Genomic DNA, 24,005 nt, shown 5'->3' with positions numbered 1-24,005 from the left:
ACAGACTTAAGTTTTTAAAATCTTATTGCTTAAGGATCCAAAAAGCTTCACAAAGTATGGACTTCCAAGTAAATGTCTAGTCTATAAAAAATTGCGTTTCAGATCTTAGGTACGCCAACAAATAATTGAGGTCAACCTGACCTGTAATGCACTATACTGCTGAAGAGCAAATCACATGTTTCAACACAAACTATCTATTAAACATGGGCACCTTTAGTCTATCATCAACTCCTCTGTACACCAAGTTATTCTAAAGGTAAGCAGCTGGTTCATCATTAGAGACATGATCTCCTACACTGAAGCAATTCTGCCACAAAGTGACAGAAAAAGGTAGAATCAGTGTATTCCGATGTCCCAGTCAAAGTACTAAATCTCACCTTGATGGGAACTTAAGGGCCTTGCAGAAAGAATTGCATGCAGTACAATGTTGCAAAAGATTTCACATAAAACCCTACAAAAAATGGCCACACCAATTTACTGCTGCTAAAGGAGTTTCTATAAGGTGTTAGTTTTTCACACGTAGCCTAGCGTTTTGGTTTTTTTTTTGTTTTGTTTCACAGACATTGACATTTAATAGGCTGTGTGATTTGTTGTGCTCAAGCTTATATCCAAGCAATTTTAAAACCTTGTAAAGAACAGAAGTTGTGGCACTGAAACAGAGTGTGCTTCCTTTTCTTAGATATGTGGAACTTCAAGAAATTAGCTTGAACTTGTTAGAAAGGGTGCAACATACCTCCTTTATGTGCAGTTAAGCTCATCTATTTAAAGGATAGTCTGTGTGAGATAGAAGTGTTACTGTTAAAGGTGTAAGAAAAGGAGATGTGTGTACGTGCGCGTTTTATTAAGAATCAGTCTGCAAATGTTTCTCGAAGGTAGAGAGAGCGAGACGGCTCTTTGCTCTGATAGAATTTGGCAGCTCGTTCCACCAACAGGGAGCCGCAAATGAGAACAGTCTGTGCTCAGACTGCTTCGTGTTTAGAGACGGGCATTACCTGAGAGGAGCACGCTGTCATCTTTCAAAGATTTAAATAATTTCCCTATTCAATCTCAACTCATCTTACGGTTTCCTGTCTGAATCTGCAAGAAAGGGAAATTTGGTAATGCCTATTCAACACAGAAGATCCCCAGCAGGGAGAATATAAATATGACCATGAATCTTGTAGTACGGCTCGTCTAAATGAGTCATTAAAAAAACATACAAAAACATGGAATTTCTGATTTTTTGTTGAACGTGTGTCAACAACTAAAGCTCTTTTTATATGCAAGTGTAAAATACATTAAAAACATATTATAGTCTCTCTAGGATGTTGTGATTTTTAAATTTTGTTTTGTGATTGTTGCAGCCTAAAATTATTTACTTTTTCAGAAAGTAGCAAGTTTTCAAAACTTTATTTTTGACATTGCTGCACATAACGTTTGTAAGAAAGACTTTTGACAATTTCAACATAGTTAATATCCAAAGTGAAAATAACATTTACAAGTACGTTCTTGAAATAGGTCCCTTAATACGAATGAAATCACGTCACGATGAGTTGTCAAAGTGCAAAAATAAACTAACAACAAAAAAAAAACATTGATCAAGTAAATACGACAGAAAATTTCTCAATGGTTACTGCAAAAAAAATAAAAATAAATAAAAAATTAAAAAGAAAATGTTACTGTTTAGCATCTTGCAGGTTTGGCATTCAAGACACATCGAGAAACAGGAAGTTGAGTTGAGAAGAGGGTAAAAGGGATTGGTTAAAATTCACCCAAGTTGAACTGATTGCGAGTCTGAATGATGGCTGAATTTGCATCAATAGTTGTGATTGAACTTCCTGGAGGGACAGATGTTGGCGCTAACATATCGGGGGACACGGACTGAAGAATCAGTCTGTTATGAATGAAAAGTTTCTTTAGAGGCAAAATAAAATGCACTCAAAGAAAGGAGAATAAATCTCCTTCTACCAGTTGAGTTTTCTAACCTTTCGCCTTCAGATCAGGCAGCGGGTCGAGGAGCGAGTGCTCGGCCATTAACTCCTTGTCAATGGAGTCCTGGAAACATATGGGGCTGGTATATGTACGGGACACGGTGAGATCCGGCTGCATGGATGAGTTCATGAGCAGGGGGTTTGCTGAAACACACACACACACAGAAAGAGTGAATTGTTGACAGCAGGTAGATTCCTTTTAAAGACATTTCAACACATTGACACTTTAAACAAGAGGGTTGTTATTAACAACTTATGTAACCTGAGTGCATGTCAATAAAATGTCGAGGGTTTTTTTCATTGTGTGGAAATGACAAAAAAAGCAAGAATGTCATGCATTTACAGAAATGATGTCTTGCTTAGCAGCAGGTGGTGTTATCTGATAATCAACTTTCAAAACAGCTACAAAAACTCACATATTTGCATGTAAATGGTAATATCGTCAGAGGACACTGCCACTGAAAGACTTCCTCAAGGCAACGACAACAGCACATGATTGTGAAATGAAAGGGAAATGCATGTTGTCTTTATATTTGCTTCAATTAAAAGATGAGGAGGGCTTTTATATTTTAAATGACTGTTGGGATTCGAACAGAGAAACCCTGTGACCGTAACCCAGAGCCGTTTAAACGCTTTCATCGGTGACAATGAAACCAAAAACGATACACATGGATGGTCAGTGAATTGTACAATGGACCGGTAGCTCCAAACTGTTCTCGGACTTTCGTCTAATCACAGATGTTTCTAATAGAGCAACATCAAAATTTCTGTGGATAAAATGCAACGTCTGAGGTGCAGGGCTACTTGACAAAGCTACTGGCCGTTCATTTTCCTCTGCTTTGATCGGCTGCATCCCCAAACCGGATTTTAGAGGGACACTCAAGTATTTACGGATCTCAGCCAATCACTGTGGTCTTTAACTCCCATGAATACCACAAGTCTTAACTTGCACCAGTTCAGGCAATTAGCTTAGGAGACGATGTTGCAGTATCTAACTTGTGATCTTTCATAGTGGCAGAATCATGTCAAAGTGTAAATGAGATTCTGTGGAAGAAAAAGATGATTTCAGAGAAAGTGAGCATAAAATAAGAAATTAGACTAAATGTTATTTGCTGTAAAGTAAAAATATTTTGTGGGTCCGAATACCTTTACAAACAATGTTGTGACCCAATACTTTTATAGCAAAATAGCACATAGAAGATGGGATTGTTTGCTAAAAAGGAATTTGATTCTTCTTTTTATTTGACAGATTTGATCAACTAATGTTTTATTTTACACAAATGACAGAAGAAATGGACCGAAGTAAGAACAAAAATTTCAGACACAAGCTCAGCAAAGTTTATGTCGGTGTAATATGTTCGACCGACTGGGAAAAAAGAGAAAGAAAGTAAAAACTGTAACTGATTGCTGTGATTTCACTAGAAGCAGCATATAACTGAGTGACATATCAGAAGGGGAGCACATGCAGGATATTATGACGGTTCTAACACAAGGAGCTGAGACCAAGATTAAAGCCTTCCCTGCCACCTGTGGTGTTATAAAAATGAACTTTATTATGCCTGGCTGAGGGCTCCTGCTGTGGCCAAGCATAATGCCTGTCTGGAAAAAAAAACCCACACACACTAATGTTTTTGCATTTGCAGCGTGAGCGTTTAATCCCTGAACTTCACCAAAAAAAGAAATTGGAAACACTAATAAATTGAATTTTTAATTCTGCTACAATGAATAATTGATTGAGGTGTTGTTGGTTCAAAAAAAAACAAACAAAAAAAAACAAGCATGTTGATTAATGCACTCTGCGGCAGGAGAACAAATATCTAAGTAATAATAGATAAGAATGAAATTACACAGATTCTTCATATGCTTTACCGTTTGTTTTGGACAAAGTTTTATTAGTCGGGCCGTGGCGTTGTTTCCAATAAGATTCAAAAATCTCTGCATGTTCTATAGATTAAGCCGCATTATATCTGTCATTTTACCTCCAACTCAGACATTAAGACTCTCCAAAAGCCTTGCAGTAAACAAACTAAAAAATTAAAAACTGTCATTCTCATCCCGGCTCCTAAAGCATTTTAATAATTGATGCCCATTAGTTAAGTCATAACACAAATACGTAAATGTATAATTCATGAGTAATCTAAGTAATAATAGATAACATGAATGCAAACATTGTATGGACTGTGTGGACGGTGCTTTCATTCAGATGCATTAGCATCAATATTTCAGCACTTTTTATGGTTTTCAAATTAAAATAAATACCAACTTGAAAAGGACAAAATCCTTCATCCTTTGCAGAAGTAATCTCTGCTCCACTGTTAATCTTTGGGAACGTAAAGCGCTCGTGATGGTGTGTTTTGTGTTTGTTTCTTACAAAGCCAATCTGCAAGAGTGACATTTTTCTGTCTTTTCTCTCTCAACTTTTGTGTTCTTCTGCTATTTGAAGGGAAATGGCATCCTTTTACAATGTCCATGCAGCCAATGAATGACATTCAGAATGCAATATGCTCTCACTTTATTTATGAGGAACAAAACAAATTTGATTGGAGGGTTTTTCTTTTGTTTATGGTTCATTCAAACCATAAAACCAGCTAGCATACTAGATGACTGCGTGGATTTTATTTTTATGGATCACATGTTGAAGTCATAAAATGTATAATTTTGCTGTATTTTCCACTAATTTCCTTATTTACTCTCCTGATTTCTGAAAAGTTAGGTAACAAGTGGGACAGAAAAGTCAATTGGCGTGTTTGCATTAAGCAAACTTATTTTTGAAATATAAAATTGTGCAATTTCGCGATCAATAGAGAAGCATATGTTGTCAAAGTTTACACAGACAAAGATCTGTGTAAAAAGTAATTGACCCTAAATATGACAACTAGTGGGTCACCCTTGGTGGCAAAAGGTGACATCAACCATGTGAAAACTGGCACTGAGTTTTGTGCATATCTATGGAGGAGTTAGGCAAAATCAGCCATACTGACGGCTATTCAAAAATTTGATGCCTTTTTTTTAAATCAAATTTTAGAGTGTACTTTGACTAGGCCATTTTTGTCCAATTGAATCACTGACAATGACCCTAACTCCATGAATAAAACTAGCCAACCCAAGGTTTGATACATATCTCTGCTTATTTTAAGTGGCTATAAAATAAATCTAAGAGGTTTCAAAGTGTTATTTTGGAACATGTCATGTAGACTGGTTCACCCTCAGAAGTTTGCGTGTCTCGTTCTCGGAAAGCAAGTTGGAATTTGGAGGTAAAATCTAAAACAGAGCTGGTAAAAAAAAAAAAAATCTGCATCTGACAGTGGAAGTCTCGTAGGTGAAGGTTTAGTTTGAGCTGACTTATCCCTGCGAGACTCGGTCACTGGCTTACCTTGACGAGACGTCTTGAAGCTGAAAGACTGGAAGCCCCCAGTGAGGGCAGAGGAGTCGATGACATCGACCCCGTACTCACTTTGGCTCCGCCGATACAGAGTGACGACGACGATCAGCAGCACCACGGTCACCACTCCCGCAGCCAAGCCTGAGTACAGGGCCACATCACTGGTTCTTTCCACTCCTTCGAAGGTTAGAAGGGAAAAGTTAGAACTTCTGTCGCAGTCTGGGAAATGTTATTGTGTCTAATTAGGACAACAGAAGCAGCTTCTTCCCTTAGAAGCCCAAGAATCCGCGTTGCGAAAGAATATTAAAGTTGTGGAAGTCGGTGGGAGGCAAATCTACCTCTGTTCCAAACTACATGAGAGCCTTTTTGTTTCCTATCCTGATACACAATTTTATTGTTCCTTTCTGCAGAGTTAAGACTACTAATGAGGAACCTCGGAAGAAAGGCGATTATAATCAACCCAACACCTGACTGTCATTTCAAACACTGCTTGGCTCTGGTGTTGGAGGCTCTCTGCTTTCCACTGGGATAATGTGACAAAACCAATTCATTAAATTAGCTCATCGGCGACGATTACGCTCTATCTGCTCCCGCCAGTATTGCGGCGTCCAACTCCACAAAGAAAAGGAGCGGGGAGAAAACAGAAGCTGCTAGCTTGTTCTTGAAAGATAATGAGATCTTTGCTAAAAACAGGACATGCTGAGAAATCCTCTAAGTAGCCTGAAGCTCAAAGGGAAGAAAATTGACAAAATATGCAAAGCGGTATTAGCAGCCATAGTGGCAGGTTAATTGAGGGCTCAGGAAAGTTACGGAAGCCTGAATGCATTTTTCTTACCGCTGGTGACAAATGGAAATAGTGATTGTTGTTAAAGGACAAGTAAGGAGAACACGAGCTTCTGGCTCCGTATGGATCAAAATGACACTGCAGCAAATTCCTCTTTTCCCTAAACAGCAATTAAGCATAAACCAGTGACTTTGCAGTGGATATCCACCGACAGGTGTGACCCGGCATGCCACACCGGACGAAGTCAAAATTAAGAGATTTATTAAAGGGGAGCTACGCGTATTGATACAAGATGCTTTAAATGCTGCTTTTAACAGCAGCCTGCTTAGTTATTTACCCTACAAGGCAAATAAATGTCAGAAAGATTTAGAGCATCAGTGAATTGTCTCAATTTAAAACGTGAGGATTCCACTGGGAGTTATTTTTCAGATTCACATGTATTAAAGGGATTTATTTGTTAGACTAATCTGGGGCTATATTTCATATGTTAGTCTATATTCTTCACAATGCCACAATTGTGGTGCGCATGCTATGTTTTAACAATCAAGCTGAGGCATAATTAGTCAGGAAAAGCACCTATTTAAACACTTAAAACACCCAGTTCCACATTCAAGTCAATTTTCACGCATCACTGACATATATATATATATATTTCCTTTTGTTTTAAATTACAGCTGAAACATGCTAATTTGCATCAATATATTACCATCTATGTTATATGTTTCATCAGTAAGTCATAATTTGCCCTCGTTGGAAGTTCCTGTAATAACAAGTTAACTTTATTTAATCTAAAGTATGACATTGGCTGTGTATGTTTTTATTAATTTTCTTCTTAATGTGAGCACTGCCAGGTCTATGATGCTTATTGAAGCACAAAACACCCCAAAAAAACAAACAAAAGAAAAAAAATCTTTTACATTTCTCATTTAACAGAACTTTTCAGTTCATATAATATTTATTGTATTCTTCTTTTTGACTTTCAAATATGATCAGTATCACACTTTTCAAGGAAGAAAAAACACTTTTTGGAATTGTGTAGCGAAACAGTTCAGCCCAGTTTCCCATTGTCATCCAATGGAAACTGGTCTTGTTGATGGGATCTAAACCTCAACCCACAGTATAGAACAGTATAGGTGCTAAATTCAGATAGATTGCACTGGGACTTGGGATGCTCCTCTGCTTAACCATCTGTTATTGATTCCTTGTGGGGGAAAAAAATATGTCTGCATGTCTTGAATAAATGGTTATCAATACTGTTGCAAACTCGACCGTGTGTTATTTCTTTTTAATATTATTCCGAAGACAAAATATAACGATGTAATGCCAAATATGATAAAGTGTTTCTTTAAAAATATTTTAAATGAAGAGATGTTCTACTATTGTCCACTATTGCAGTGTTTTTTGAATCTTCAAAAAAATTAAAAAAACCTATTAATATTCAAATTTTTCATAATGCACAGGCAGAAACAACTTTTACTTTGTTTTTGCCAAATAATGACAGTGAATGATGATGATTACATACAGAAAATATTAAGATCAGAGAGTGTAGTGATTATTGCTTGATTAAAATATCTTATATAAGGAAATAATCAAAACATTTGGTGCATTTGTGAACAGACTTACAACCTCTTCATTTTTCAAGTGTCGCACAAAAAAACCCCCCAAGTAATCCATGAATCCTCCGTCCTCCGCCTACTACTGAGAAACAACTGGGAAATCGCACCCCTTCGAAATTTAGGATTAAGGGCAAAGACTGATGACAATGGGTAAAATTGGATTAAGTCTTATTAATGATTACATGTGGTCCAAAAAAAGTCCTGATGACAGTAATTTCCTGGCCAACTAAAACTGTTGCTCATAATAATCCCAGTAGGATCCAGAAGCAGAATGGCAGGGATCCAATGTTGAGTCTGTTGAACACATTCATGGATGATTATAGCTTAGCAAAATTGCGAAAAAGAAAAAATTACGTCTTACATTTGGAGCGAGAAAAAAATGGCTCTGCATTAGCATTTAGTGTGCAGAGTGGTTTCACATCATTCTAAAGCACACGTCAAAAGATGTTATGAATGCTTGTCTATTTATGTTTAAAGACTTGACTGACTGTACAAAATACCTAAACATAGCTACTAAATGCAGCATTTAAAATAATTTAAATCAACATGGAAAATATGTTAAAGCTATGGTTCTCAAGAATATAATAATGAGAAATGTCCAAACAGTACTACTGTTTGTAAAAAAAAAAGAACAAAAAGGGGTGTGTAGACTTTCCTTGTCCTGCCATGATTTCCACTGTAAAACCAATGCTCCTCTGTACGGTCCCGCGGGCGAAACATTCCCCGATAAGAGAACAATCTCCAATCCTCTATTGTCAATTCACAGAGGTTTCAAGTCGATGGAGGTCCAAGACTCTGAGGAGGATCGATTCGGAGGCCCCAGTCTACCTGGTAACTCACCGTTTCCTGATTGTGCATTACTTCCTGTTCAGATCAACCCATCTCCCTCACAGAGTCTGAACTGAATGCCGATCCCGGTGTAAAACTGCTGGTCAAATCTTACATTTTGATTATTGTCGATAAAATTCACTCAGACTTTTCTGTGGACTAAGTTTTGGGTCAGATTTGAACTAGAACTTTTACAGCAGAGAGAAGAGAAAAACATTTATGAACAACCGTAACCTCAACATTTGAAATCATTGTTCTGAGTTATAAATAAAGAGACAGTTGTAGCAATGAGAGTTGTATTTGCACTTCTGGCAGTCAGTATTATAATAACTCTTCACACATAAGGAAATTGGTTACTTTATGCCTCACTAGAATGTGAATGCAGAAAAACAAATTACTATTAGCTTGTGATGCCAGGGGTTGTTGCCCTGGCAAATTCAGGGAAAAAAAAACTGGCAAACGTGACTTTTTTTTTTTTAATTGCATCCTGAAGTTGTTGAAACTTTGTATATGTATTATTTCTTGATTGAGGTTCTGACAGCAGAAGTAAACAGAACGGAGCGTAAGCAGAAACAGGAACGTTTTAAAATGCTCCTTTAGATCTATTTTTTAAAGCTCAATCTGTTTGAACTAATCTTTCTTTGGCTGATTTTCTTATTAGCTCTATATTCTGGTTAATTGGACGTTTCTTTACAACGTGAATAAGTGATTCCAAAATTTCCTCAGAGGACCAGTGAAGCAGTCTGTACGGTCGTAATCCAATATATCGTTAACTTCGGGCAACGATTTCAGACTCTAAATGAATGAGTTAAAAGGATGCACTTAGTAAAATACTGTAATCTGTCAGATGCACATTTTGTCAGTGAGTGGAGTCGACATTAGCAGTTTAAAAATTGATTTGGAAGTTTGGATGGCATGAGGGAAAAACTCACCCTGAGGCTTTGCGTCATGGAGCAACTTCCGATCTGCAGGCAGACAAAGAAATTCGTTTCAGAGTTTGCAGCAGGTCTGGAGCGTCGGTTCATTCAGTCGCTACTTGTGCATGCGTCCCGGCCTGAACACACTGTGCTTAATGTAAGTCAAGTGGATGAATAATGAAGACGGATGAGGGTGTTGGTAATGAGCATGATTATAATGATCATGATCCAGCCTGCTCTGCCAAAGACGATAAACATTTAATGTATAATGACACAGTCTCTAAGCATCATGCTTACAGACAGTAATGATCCCCAACTGCCTGTTTTTTTATTTCATAAGCAGATGATGTTACGCACTCTGAGTGCAGAGGCCGCCCGTGCAGTTTTCCGCTGCCGAAGCCGCGCCTTCGCAGAGTCGTCCTCCATGTTTGGGCTCTGGAGCCGTGCACTCTCTGGCGCGCTGCCTGTCGCAGTCGGAGCTGCACACGGACCACTCGCTCCACTCCCCCCAGCCTCCGTCGACTGAGCGGCAAAACACAGGCGGAGAAGAAAAAAATACATATCACCAGCATAAGTAATCGACAGAGCACAGATGAGCAAATGCAAATGCAATGCACAGAAGAATAAGGCTGTGTGAGAACAGATTCTACTCCAAGATGACTCTCTCAAAAGTTGTTTGATTCTTTAAGGGAAACACTTTTAAAGTAACCGCTGCCATACTCGCAACGGCCTGTCAAAATACTTTGGGAGTCTTCTCGACTGGGAGCACAGAGACTCTGTTTGTGCCACATCCAATCAAGTCTCCTTCCCGCCTCCAAATGTTCTGCAAGCTCCCTTCCTCCCGCTGATCTCATGAACCCTTTTTATGTCTCCAGACATGAGAACGAATTCCTCCCAAGAGTGAGAGCGCTGGCGTCCCTGATAGCCTGTTTGATTGAATGTGATAGATGTTTTTTTTTTTTTCCCAAACCGTACAGTGGTTGAAATCATACAGTTTGGGATGAAGTCGGAAGATGTTCCTCTGTTCTGGCCAGTCATCTGTGTTTTCCAGATTTGTTCGTTTTAATTGTGCTTTCGGTTTCAGACACAGGCCAAAAGCTGCCCAAAGATGTTTAAACCACCATCCTATTGTGTAAGAGAGTATTTCTCTTTGTTTGCTTTTATTGCACTGAAAAAAGAGAATGGAGTGGCAACGTAAAAAACAACTGTGTTAATTGGTCATAAATAACAGAGAGAGGTTAGTCAAACGTAACTTATTTACGTGTGTTTAACTTTAACAACTGAAATGAACTAGAATAAACTTATTTCGATGATTTGTGATTAAAATAAACATATTTAAATAAACTGGCTTACTTGGTTTCCTTTATCAGTGTTTTGAGACCATCTTGCCTTTAAGGACAAGTTAAAACTGTGAGCTGTTTAACTTGCAGCCCAAAAAGTAGCATTTAATAAATAAGTAATTTCTTAAATTTTTTTTTCCAGACCAAAATAACAGCGCTGATCGACCAGAAACATTTCAGCAAAAATATTTTCAACCTTCATGTTAACGTGGCTCAAAATGTCCCTTTACATAGGCAGTTTCAATCAATCTCTTTAAAGCTTTAAATGCTGTTTACCGTGTCTATTCATTGTCTTTATTCTTGTCTTTTAAGCTCATCTACATATGTGGCAACAGCATATTAAAACCCAGAAAACTTTGATGACTTTTACCTTTTCTTTGAAAACTTTGAGGAACTTATTGCTTCTCGGTTCTGTTTGATCACATCAGTCCCTGGGCAGAAGAGCTGAGCCTAATTCAATCATGATAAATAACTCCAGGCAAATGTCAAAGTTGGAGTCCTAAAAGCAAACCAACACGTTCTTTCTCCGGATGAAAGCCTTCTTGTTTTTGACACTGATGCCAGAGAACATTTGATCTTGTGGATCCACAGTGGACGCAGGGCGTGGCTCCTGTGGATTACATTTGTTCCAGTGAGTCACACAGATGCTTGATCGGATGGGGAACTAGAGAGTTTTGAGATTTAGAGCCTTTTTTTTTTTTTTTTTTTTTTGCTGTGTTGCCTGATCCACTTGTGGGGTTGCTCGGCAACAAAGTCGAGGTGTGTAATTTTTGTAGAAGCACAGCATCTGCCAGAATCCAAGAGATTCCCAGCAGAACGCCGAGCTGCTGGTAAGACGAACAGTCCAATCCAGCCCGACCTGCCCAAAGATTTTAATAATCCTGATCTGTGATTTAATGCGAGTGCAGCTTTTCCCGGGCCTGCTGCAGCGCACGGCAACGCGTTGCTCTCACCTGGACACACGGTGTTGCACGTGCTCTTCTGCACCGACATGCCCTCGCAGAAGGCTCCGCCGTTGAGAGGCGCCGGGTTGGTGCAGGTCCGCGATCGTTTCTGCACGCCCCGCCCGCAGCGCACGTTGCAGGCCGACCAGTCGCTCCACGACGACCAGCCTCCGTTCACTGAGTGCAACCGAGATTCAAACGGGAGAGCAGTCAACGCTGTTTCATGTTTCGTGTACGACATCACAACCTTTCCGACGCAATGCAGGCCGTTTGACTAACCTGCTAATTTGCTGTCACAAGGGGGGAAAAAAGGGAAGCAAACGCTATTGTTCCACTGCTAAACATTGCCAATGGTAGGCCTGTCAGAGCCCTTCATTAGCTTTATGGAACTTAATAATTGATGGTCTTCAGCAAGCCGCCATAGCGGGAAAGAATCAGATATGTTCCCACTGCAGCTTAATGCTCTCGCTGAATAAAATAAAGTATGAGGTCGGTGAAATGGGCATGGAAACACTAATCAATGCCTTGCTTTAGTCAAAGAAGCTCGATGCAGGCGTGACATTGTAATTTCACTCTGCACTGGCCTATTAAAAGCCCGAGAACATTGTTTGCTTGCCTGTAGCTGCATAAAGTGCTTTGAAAAAGGGATTTAATGCAGGCACAAATAAGCTGCGAAGTGTCACTGACCTCATGGCAGCTGCTTTTCAATCATGAATAATAAGACTCCTGTAAATATTGTGACTGCCTCCATGCTTAACGCTGGTCAGTGATGATAAGCCGCTCACAAGACTCAAGAGTCCAAAAAGGACCACTTTCCAGTGGTGTCTGTTCAGTATATAGGAGGCAATTTGACACCATAGCAATGAGAGATTGACATTCGATTTACCACTGCTTTCATTCCACGTATTGCAAATCATTTATTGTTCTACGCTGCTGCACTGCGTTTCACTTTCACATCTTACCGTAGACGACAACCATAGCCGTGGCACTGCGTCTGTTGGCCACAATGTTGCTGGCAACACAGGTGTAGTTGCCGGAGTCAGAGAGGCGGGCCTCCGAGACGATCAGCTCATGGTCGCCCTTTTTACCGATCACGCCGTCGGCGCCAACTTTCAGAGGCTCCTCGTTTTTCACCCATTCCACCTGCAAAGAAAGAAGAACGAATCAGATTGCTCCTTTTTGTAGCACTTCAAGTACGAGAGGAGGTGCACTTCCTGTGTTAGCAACTTTTCCACGAGCTGATGAAACGCCGCAATCCTGGGGGCTCTCTAATGTGAGATTTCTCAGGAGGATTACGTCGAGATAAGAGCGACACGCGCCTTTTGTTTTATCATATGTTATTATGGAAGCCTGTTGTATAAGTGTGTGATTTTGATTAGTATTTTGGAGCAAGCTGCTCTCTTTCCTGCTGCTGCACTCGGCTCCGAGTCGCACTCACCACGGCAGCCCTGATAAGACGTGTAAAAATAAGCGGGAAATTAGATTAAGTTTTCAAAGGCACCAGCGTAATCTCACACTCAAATTTTCAACCTTTGATTACGTTTTGAGTTTATTTTTTTTCTACATTCTTACTAAATTCTTCAATTCCCATCAAGTAAATAATGCTAGTTTTTTATACCTTACTTTTTTTTTGTAAAAGACTGATGATGATGTCACCGCCAAGCACAGGGAAGTTAAAAACCGTAGTAAAAAAACTGAAAAACAAAAGTTGCTTCCTTACTTTTCACAAATCATTTGTTTTGTGCCTATAGACATGCGACAAAGTGGGTCACAACTCTTGAGTTACAACCCAGAACCATTTTTAGCTGTTAAGGATGACATGGTGTTTATCTGTCAACGTTCGGCAGATGTATCAGAGCCTGAACTCACTCAGACACGCTGTGATTATTCCATCAACTTGATGCAAGTGAGCACAGTGAGCAAAACAGGCAGTTTTTTACAATTTATATCAATTTACATGATGCTTTGGAAGGTTAATTATGTTAAGATGCTAATTTTGAATGGTAGAGCTTGTTGTACTGTACTATGCTCCTTCAAAATAATAAGGAAATGCTGCAGGAGAACAAAATATAAGCAAGAATGCAATGATATCCAAGTCTCAAAAAGACTGTCAGATGATGTTACTGACAGAGAAAGAAAAATAAGTGATGTAGGGATGTTTACCAACGCCTTGCATCATTTCTGTAAGCTTTGAGAAGTGAAGAGACCCGCTGCCCGGAGTGTTAAAAGCAAAACCTTCGTCTATTGATGTTTGCTTCGAGATTTGAGCGCCGCGGCCTTGGAGGGCCCCCTTTGTCGAGTACTTTGTTTTCGATGTTTCCAGTGGACGACAAGTCAGAACTTTGAAAAGAGACCAGCTGAGCCGAAAACAAAGCTCTGCCGTTGTGACGCATGCAGATTAAGGTTTCTAGGTGAGACAAAGATTGTTCTTTTGATGGAAGCACATGTTGCTCCGGATATCATTCAGCATTAATTGTGCCATCTAGATAAACACCCATCCCATATGCCCAGGGTTTCATAGGACGCAAAAGAATTTCAAGTTTTGAAACACCAGATTCAAGAAGCAGTCTTTGAATTTTCGTTTTGCTTCCTTGGTCAACTTTAAAAGATGAACTTTTTGTGTGTTTTGAATCTTTGCATGGTGTGTTTGCAACTTTGAATTTGTGTTTTCTGAGACTAGCAGTGATTTTCACCACAGGTTGTCTGTAATGGCTCAATACTTGGGAGATTACAGCCATTCACTACTGATTTTCTCTGTTTTTTCTTTTTTTTTTTTTTTTTGCTTGACAAAATCCCAAAATTGTTTCAGATTTTACTTTGATAGGCAATATTCCTAAAATTTTGAGCAATTTTCACTTTTTGACAGCAGCGTGACCTCCTCCCTCCTCATTATTTCTCTCTTTCCGAAGGACTAATTGGAATGTGCTTTCAGCTCCAAATTATCACGACTTGTTGGTGATTAATCTTCCACCGAGTGTTTTACACAAATTTTCTATAATTTTGTTGTCAACTTTCCAGTTCTTCTTTGGAAAGTGTCACTGGCGTCAGATTTTAGAATGACCCTCACATAAAGGAATGTTGTGTTTTTTCTATTTATTTATCTACTAATGTGATGCAGACTGTTTATCAAGCTCCTAATATATGCCTGGAATATTTACTAAAGTAAAAAGTTGGACTAATTTATTATTCACTTTAACTCATAGCTTACCAAGTATCATACACTTTATGCTGCGGGGGAAGTTTAGCCAAAATAAACAGCTAACTCCAATTACTGACTTTACTGTGGTAATTTCACAGTTTACTTCTTATTTCTGAGCAAAGCTGTCAAGGACCTTCTTCTACTGAAATGTTTTTAATGACACCTTCAAATGTATCTCTAAACTTTATTGACAGTGTCATAAAAAATTCAATTTATTCGGCTGGTTTTTATTGCAAGTTTCAGATGATTAAGCAAATTGTTCATTTCACCCAAATATATCCGGAGTAAATTTAACATAGGAAACGGTTCTTACTCTTAACTTTCTTTTACTGAGGGAAAAACAGCTATTTTAAACCAGCTGACCCTGAGTGAAAAAGTAATAACCCCCTAAACCTGTTAGCAGGTTGCACCGCCATGCTGCCATCAAGCGTTTGCAATAATTGGAAGTGAGTTTCTTTTTCCATCAGTAGCAGTATTTTTCCATTTTTGATCAAATGTTTCGGAGCCAGGATGAGGAATTTCTTAATTTGGTGGTATCAAAATTGGTTTATTTTGCAAAACTGCAATGGAAACTTTTTTCTTTTTGTGTGTCAGAGTCACACGAGTCAGATGATCAACAACCGGATGCTGCCACTGGTGCAACCACAAAGAAGACGACAACAGGAAGTAGTTTGAAGACCATGGCGCAGAATGTTATTTTAAGGATTTGAGTGAAACTTTGCAGATTTTCAGGTTTATTTCATCAATTACCGGAAGTTTTCTGGATGTGGTTTGAGGAGTTTTCCCCCCTCTCTAATAACTGAGCATATCAACCTCAGATGATTAATGCTCCAGCGAACATTAAAACATAGAAACAGCTTTTTTATATTCACTCTAACTATACGTGAAGAGCTGAAACATTTCTGTGTTTAAAAAGTAAAAGAACAACAATAAAATCTGAAAGGGGGGAAAAAAAAGACTGTACGTCAATTTTAACCTCGGTCATAAAAAAGAAAGAAAATACCAGAAATAGTTTACATTTATCAAGACGAGATGGGGTCCATTTTGCAGTAATTGCAAAATAAGTAGTTTGTAAGAAAGGAAGCACATTGCTGACAACAACCCGGAGTGAGTGATGTAGTAGGTAGGTCACATCCACTACCGTTACCAATTCATTGTCCGTGCACCGAGTGAAAGTAATAAGGAATTACAAAATAAAAGACGCTCTGTTGATGCTCCCTTCCTCGCATGACTGGCTCTGTAAATTGCTATTAATGTGCCACTAGCATGAGCTGTTCATTGAGAGGGACGAGCCGGAGCGTGAGGACGGGGTTTGATTTATGGCCATGTGTTCGGGGATTAAAACTCCGCCCCCGCTGGGAGCTCCATGTGTTGGTGCATTGGCGCGGTGGGGGCGGGGGCCGGGGGGTGGCGGCATGTGGGTGGAAGTGGGTGTCCATTTGCCAGAGGAATTTAACAAGAACCACTGAACTTGGAGATTGCTTTGCTTTTTTCCCAAAACCCTTGATAAGAAAAAGAATATAGAAGTCAGAAAATCGATAAATCAAGAGTCACGTTGTCACAACTGGGTGCTTTTTCTTTTTTTTGCCTTTGAAGGCTGAGGAAGTCTTTCATCATGTGGGTTTAATTTAGCGTTTTAGTTTTACAGGATGTTTCTTTGGACCTTTCAGCACTCACTAAACAGCGTTGGTGGGTTGAACTGGACCGTCAGAAGGCCTTATATATCAAAGCAGTGCTTAAATCCTCCACCCATGTTTTTTTTTTTCCTGTTTTTTTGGTTTAGTTTTTGTAGTGACTGATACAATTTGGTAGTAAACAGAGAAAAACTGCATCAATTTGATTAATGACATAATGTTTAAGCAGACTTAATGTTTGGTCTAGAATATAGAGGGCCACATAAAACGCTATGGCGGGCCGGATTTGACTTTGACACACGTGACTCAGAGGGTCTGAATACAAAGACAAAACACACTTTCTAGGTCGGACTTTTGTTTTTTTTTACATTTTGAACACCATGTATCGTTTTCCTTCCAATTCACACCTAAGCATTGATTTTTTTGGAGGCTCTATCACTTAAAATACCAATTGAAGTTTGTGCCTCTAATGTAACAACATAAGGAAATGCTTAAGGGGTGTGAATACTCTTCAAAGGGACTTTGTCGTCTTCAAGTACAGAACTAGTTTATCTTCGATCTTTTACCTTAACCAAGTTTTAATCATGATGAAGAAACATTCCACCTCTTTCATTTCCGTATTCGACACCTGCTCTCGGAAACAAGCAGACATGAAACCAAAACCGCATTTTTCAACATGGCCGTATGTTTACTTAGGTAGTGATCAAGCAAAAAATGACATTTAAAGGAAGATTCATACATCTAATTGGGTGTTATACTCTTTATTGTAAGGCTAGATTAAAAAATAAAAAAATCTTTCTACAATGTACCAGGGGAAAAGGTAATCAAATGGGATATTGCTATCAACAATTTGCAAGTTTATAAGCATAATAGTATGGCTTTTATTTCTTAAAGTTAGCATCCAAGGGATTAAATTGGAGATGTGTTTCCATTCATAGCAAAAAGCAGCTAAACTAAAAACCATTTTCCGACATCTTATTAATCTTGATGGAGGAGTAAAAGACGCTGGAGTTTAACCTCCGACCCTTTTATTCTTGTCTTCAGATAAGATGCATATTCATGGAAAAACGCTGGAATTGAACTTGACAGGAACTGAATTTAACGCCTGGGTTGTGCGAATTTAATGCATTTAAACACTTAGCAGGTAATACCACCAAAGGAATTTCTTTCAGACTCAAAAATGGCCTCTGACAAAATATGCATGTCTACTTTCTGACAATGACGCAAAAACAAATAGCCAGGAAACCGTGTCGCTGATCTTTTTTTTCTACATTTACACCTGATCTGAATTAAATCCATTGTGCAAAGACAATAATGTGCGTGCTATTTAAAGTCCAAACTCAAAACATAAATGATGCAACTTGTGTTTTGGTAGACCAACACAAAGCTGTATAAAATGATGCAATGAACAACTCACAATACATTTTCCTGTTGCTTTATTTGCACTGATTTATTGGATTAAGCAACCGTCATCCTATCAACAGATTGCTCCACATGGTCTGCAGATCTCTGGTGCTCCTCCAAAGGCACCATGGTTCATGCACTGTAAAAACACAGAATCTCCACCAAGTACTTCTGGCTCAGGTTCTAGTTTTTTAAAATAAAACAAAAGCAACCTTTCACCAAGACACAGAAGCTTGTTTTAAGTCAATAGTTCTTTAGCATTAATAAAAGAAAGGCAGATTATTTTACTTATGAAAATAAAAAATGTCTAGATGCAAGTAAAAAATCTATCAGTGGTCTAAAAAGTTCCTTGCAAGTTAGTTTTGTCTCATTTCAAGTGTACAAACTTATTTTTACTAGAAACAAGACAAAAATAATTGGTAATATTTTGTGTTTTTGCAGAGTAGCTGCCTAATGATGTTTCAGATTAGGCAGATGTCCAAGTCTTGGCATTTCAGCAACATGCTGAAGAAGCTTGAAGTGCTGCTTGAAAACCTGATGCTATTGTAAAGTTTTCCACAACAGCACCTGCATTGATGCTCACACAGACGGTCTTTATTTACGAACTAAATGATTTTGAACGTACGGAGTGTGCCACAGTGCATGAGGATGAACATGAATATATGTCACACATTCAAAATTTTCATATCGCCATCGTTTCCTTTCCACTGCCGAGCTACTTTCTGTTTTGCGTCAGTCGGTCACATCAAATTCCAATTGGGGAATCGCTCAAGGGGTATGCACACTTTCGCAAGGCAGCGCAAGTCATCTTTATTCAGTGGCGACATTTACAGATTCCCAGAAATGTAATTGTTTTGTTTACACAGCCTGCCTGAAGGATGATGGCAGCGAGGCGACAAGCGCGTTCTTGCCACCCTCAAAGGCAAAATGCATCATTTATGTGTTTTTTTTGTTGTTGTTTTTTTTACATCTGCCCCAATCTTGCACCCAGACTTCAAGCGACTGCCTCCTAATCAATCTATCTAGTTGGTATTGATAACCCGTGAGCTGTGTCTGAGAGAAGTAGTGATCACCCCCGCATCGATCCGCCCTTCACTAAGGATCATTCACTCGCTGTTTTTGCAATACCGCTGAGTTGTTCAGGACACTACGTATCTCGGAAAATTATTTGTGGTGTTGTCATGTTCGGCTGTTTGATGCATGCACAAATTTCGGACGGGTTGGTGTTCGCAAAGGCTTCTGGGAAGCTTGTGCTGATGGAACCCGAAAGGATAAAATGTGTGTTTTTTTGTTGTTTTTTTAGCACTGGCTTAGTCATAAAAGTCCTATGTTTGAAATAAAGTCAGTGTCAGAGGAAATTAAATAATTATTAGAAGGAATACATTTAAAGCTATAATTAGCCCTACTTGGGCTGATAATGAAAGTGTCTGATTGCAACTCTCTCTTTTGTAAGAAGCATCTGAGCGCCATGATAAAACGTGGAAGACAATGGCAGCAGAAAGATGTAGTTTAATTAAACCAATAAACATCAATTGTTGTCTTCCTTAATTAAACTGACCAAATAATTTAATTTCTCCGTGATTGCTGAGTGTATCGCAATTCAATTTTCTGAGCTAGATCCACAATTTCTTTTTCAGCTGCAAAGTTTTCTTTTTTTTCTTCTTTCCGTTTCATGCTTATGCTTTGATCTATGCATCTCATTCTGCTCCCATTCCTTGTTCGCTACAGGATGAGCATAATCCCAGAGCAGGATATGCATGCTGTGTCAAACCTGGAGTCTCCCCTCTGGGTGGGTGGGGGGGGGGGGGGAGGGGTGTGGGGGTGGGGGTGGGGGTATTGGGGGATGAGGGGGAAGCGATAGAGAGATGCACATGCTGATGAGAAGGCAGGGACAGGACAGACTCAAATGAGCCTGATAAGCCCTGCGCCTGGGGAGGAACAGAAACGGATTTGCTTAATTGGCAAATTTGTTCCACTTAGATAGCAGCGGTCGGGTGCTGATCAACACCTCGCCTCGCCCGGCAGACCGGGCCCCGCGGGGCAAATCTGCCAGCCAGGTGTCAAGGTCACGACGTTGGCCATTAAAAGCCGTCGTCAAATTAAGATGGAACACGATCATATCCGTCCATCTCAGACTTTTCCTCAAACGTTTTGTCTTCATTAGTGGCCAAACGGGACAGAGTTCACTGTGGGTAGGGACTCCATGAACTACACAGAGGATGTTTTCTACCCCCTTCTCCCCCCCGCCTTTCTTTTCAACAGCTTCGAGCTGTTTGAAGATGTTGAAAAGAGAGAACCGGCCCACCTGAAGCACCGTGCAAAGGTATCATCTTTGCACACAGGGGAATTTCCGCATCTCCTCGGATCAGATCGAAACACCGATTTTCACCAAGTCGAAGTCGGAATAAATTCCATACTGCGTCATAACAAAAGGATGACCAAAGCGACTGCAGTCAGATAAGATTGATCTGAAAAGCATTGCAGGTGTTGATCGTGCCACTGCAGAAGCTTCGCTTTTGTGTTTTTTTTTTGTTCAGAGGTGGACTTGCTTGAGTGCTTTGGATCAATGTGCTGCTGCATAATGCAAGTGTTCTTGAGCTGAAGTCCACCACTGATAGTCAGACGTCACCTTTCAGGATTTTCTGCAGGAGAGCAGGATTAATGGTACCACTCCTGGGAAGATTCACCACTTTTCCATGGCTTTCTATTGCTGGGTGACGGCTGTCAGTGTGGCTTGCTGGAGACCCAGAGCCTTAAGCCTGTTTCACACAGCAAGATAATTAAGTTGATTTTTGATGCAGTCTTCCCCTTTGGATAATCTTAAGGATGCCCATATTGACATGATGCCTCGAAAGATAGTCTTATGACATATTCCTCCTGTGTATGCTGAATAAAGAGCGACCCAGTAGGATGTCCTGACTACTCCAAACTCAAATTGAGGATATTCAACATGCTGGATTGTCTTGGCAACAATGTGTAGCCAATCAGAAAGCAAAGGGGAATCCGAAACATGGAAGAAAAGACAACTGCTACGGCACAGCAGAAAGACTGGTGGACATAAGAGACGTCTTTTTGTGTTTTGTTTTCCTTAGTTAAAAATTGGAAATTGTGTTTACTCTGGACTCACGTTTGACCTCCAGAGGTTTCGTGAGATTTAACACCTGACATCTGAATGTTTGTGAGTGAAATCTGTTTCGTTTGCTGTGTTTAACGTGTGGCTGTACACCAACGTCTGCCGACATTTTAAAGAAATGCCACCCATTCTTATATTTAGTTTGTTTTATTTGGAATAAAAAGCTGCTTTTACCTTATTTACTTTGTTTAGGCCGGACCTATTGAACTGATTTACCGATCCTATGGTTCAGGAAACGTTCAAGGCTGGATGTGCATAGTAAAGCCAGACTACAAAAATGGGGGCTTTGGAAATATGCGTTCAAAGAATGATGTATGCTTGCTTGATTACCGTCAATGAAAATATTAAAACCATTAGCATATATGGATTAATGTGTACCAAACAGCCTCCATCCTTTTTAATTCACATATCTGTAGCAAGAGTTTGAAATAAGTCAGAGAGAAACATTTGAAATATTGTGTCCCTCAGTCTTTTATCTCAATAAAAGCTTTAAAGCAAATTCTACTATCTGGACAATGTTCTTCTTTATTATTATTTTTATTTATTTCACCTTTAATTATACAGGTTGTCTCATTGAGATCCAGAATATCACTTTCAAAAGAAACTTCTTAGGCTGTATTGTTTATCGTTTGAATTACTTTTGTATGTTTTTGCTTTGTTTTTATTCCAGTGATGTTCTTACACTACTGTCAATTTGAACTAAAACAACTCTCGTACAATTGTACTCATCGGCAATCCAAAACGCTTTGAAGATAAAATAAAAAGTCCCGTAGTAGCCTTTCATAAAAGAAAAGATTCAGGTACCATATTTTCATGTATATTAATCAGGATATGAATAGTGGGACAGTAAAATAGTCTAAATAATGGAGGAGTTCTAATGACCTACATGTGTAATTATTTAAATGGGAGGTGAAAGCAACATGAAGGCAATTAAAAAGCAATTTGCTGACTTTTCTACAATCTGATTCAATTAAACACACACCGCCCTTCCTTTCCCCTCCCTCATGTCTGCACTCTGCTCTACCTCAGTCATCGATGACGTTTTTTTCCTCGACCCAACGAAGACTCGTCACATTAAACAAATGAGGCCTCCCAATTTGACAGCAACATGTTCCATAATCCAAGGTGTATTTTTTGTGCCTGTGGTTTATCTTTTCGTTGTATATCAGAGAGTTTTGTTTGTCGCCTCGTAATTACATTTTAAGCACTTCAGATGACTTGGGATGGGAGGCGTGATGATTAATGAGGCTTGGTTTAGAATAGGATGTTTAATGTGGGACTAATGATTGTGAAACACTTTCGCTGAAGTTACCAGAGGAATATTTTTCCCACCACTACTCAAATTTCAGTCTAAGCAGACATCCACTCAACTTTGGAAGATGCCGTACCCACGCAGCACCCAGACGGTGACTTTTGGGTTTTCTTGTAAAAGCGTAATTTCTTACCACATATTTATTTTAAACCATATTTACTCTTAGGTTTGTCTTGTATGTGTTTCGTGTTTTTTGTAGAGTGTCACAGTAACCACATGATAGGGCAGAAGGAGAGATCATCTTAAAATGCTAATGTCAGATAAAAATGACATTAGTGTTAGATATTTTTTAATATTATCATTTTGTTGTTACTTTAGTTTATATTCAGTCTAAAGTATTATTGTGATTTTAGTATAAACTGACCTGGAGGTTACGACTGTCTTCATGCGAGATAGTAAAACTTTATGGTTCTCAGACCCTAAAGTTTTCTCTGGTGTTTATCTACCCGGTCTTAGGTGACAGTTTGACCCAGAGCTGAACTGGGCTCAGATTGTAAATTAGATATCACACCTGGAACTGAGTTGTTGGTCTGTTTGTGTTAAATGTTTTACGACCTCTGTTGTTTGATGCTTTGACAATAAAGAGGGAGCTCACGTGAAAGCAGATCAGAACTCTCTTTTGACCAGCCCGGAGGAGCTGTTGATTGGGATTTCTCCTTCTGCAGAAGCCTGACCATATTTAATTCATATACGTTGTCTGTGGTTATTTTATTGTAGGTTCGAGGAAAATACCTAACATTTATCTCTAACAATATGTGCCGTAAAACCATTTGAGCAATTCATGTGGTTAGTTGGTAAGGACTGGTGTAACCAGGTGAAGAAATACAAACTACTAAATTGGCAGAGCTTCGTTTGAGGCTTCGACATCTGCAGAGTGCCATTTTTTAAATGTCCTATTTAAAATTTAAATGTATCACAAACAGATTTAGCATGTGAAACGGAGACTTATACAAAGCCAGTTGCATGTGCTGGTTGCAAAGTATAAAGCATACTCTGTAGCTAGTTGGTTTAGTTGGCTTGTATTTGGTCAGTCTGAATCTGTAGCAGATAAGTTTCACATTGAACACAAAGAAGCTCAGAGCTCATTCTGCATACTCTTAAATGCTGGCAGATTATGTAACGTGGAGATTAGCATATTTACTAGATCATCATGAATCATTCACATTTTGCCCTCTGCCGGCTTCTTTCCATCTGTTTGCTTCTCTCTTACTCCTCGAGAACCAGAAGTACTTTAAATAAAATCTTCAAAGGTTATAGTCGAGTCGGCGTGCCCTCATTCTCAAATTGCAGCATTTCTACGCATTAAAGACTGAAACTGTTACATTAACAATTTGTGTAAATGAACTGGAGTCGTCTTTGCGGTTATTTCGACAGTGTTTCACGTGGAACGATTAGTCAGGGAGCAGACGGCTTTAAAACTATTTTGTCATCCGTCGTTCTCTCCGCTGTCCCTGCAAGCCGAGACGAGGACGCTCTCCGTCGTCAGAGTATGCCAGGACAACTCAAAAGAAACTTTTGAAGGTTAAGTCAGGAAGATTTGAG

At 39.2% G+C, this 24,005-nt stretch overlaps 1 protein-coding gene across 2 annotated transcripts in view; it reads right to left on the bottom strand.

The window, feature by feature from the left end:
• Positions 1-24,005, bottom strand: part of LOC129374258 (netrin receptor UNC5D-like) — a 195,475-nt gene that overhangs the window by 31,591 nt on the left and 139,879 nt on the right. The window contains exons 5-10 of one of the 2 annotated variants that reach the window (XM_055052582.1): positions 12,744-12,924; positions 11,791-11,958; positions 9,855-10,019; positions 9,513-9,545; positions 5,344-5,529; positions 1,965-2,114 (exon numbers count right to left, since the gene is read on the bottom strand). In XM_055052582.1, the coding sequence (XP_054908557.1) occupies positions 1,965-2,114; positions 5,344-5,529; positions 9,513-9,545; positions 9,855-10,019; positions 11,791-11,958; positions 12,744-12,924 (883 nt within the window). The remainder of the gene's footprint in view (positions 1-1,964; positions 2,115-5,343; positions 5,530-9,512; positions 9,546-9,854; positions 10,020-11,790; positions 11,959-12,743; positions 12,925-24,005) is intronic. The other variant, XM_055052583.1, reaches the window with a different exon arrangement.

The sequence above is a fragment of the Poeciliopsis prolifica genome, unplaced genomic scaffold, assembly GCF_027474105.1.
Source record: "Poeciliopsis prolifica strain line A6 unplaced genomic scaffold, Auburn_PproV2 SCAFFOLD035, whole genome shotgun sequence".
Lineage (NCBI taxonomy): Eukaryota > Metazoa > Chordata > Actinopteri > Cyprinodontiformes > Poeciliidae > Poeciliopsis > Poeciliopsis prolifica.
Note: the sequence above shows the minus strand (reverse complement) of the source record. Positions and strands in the feature narration are given on the sequence as shown.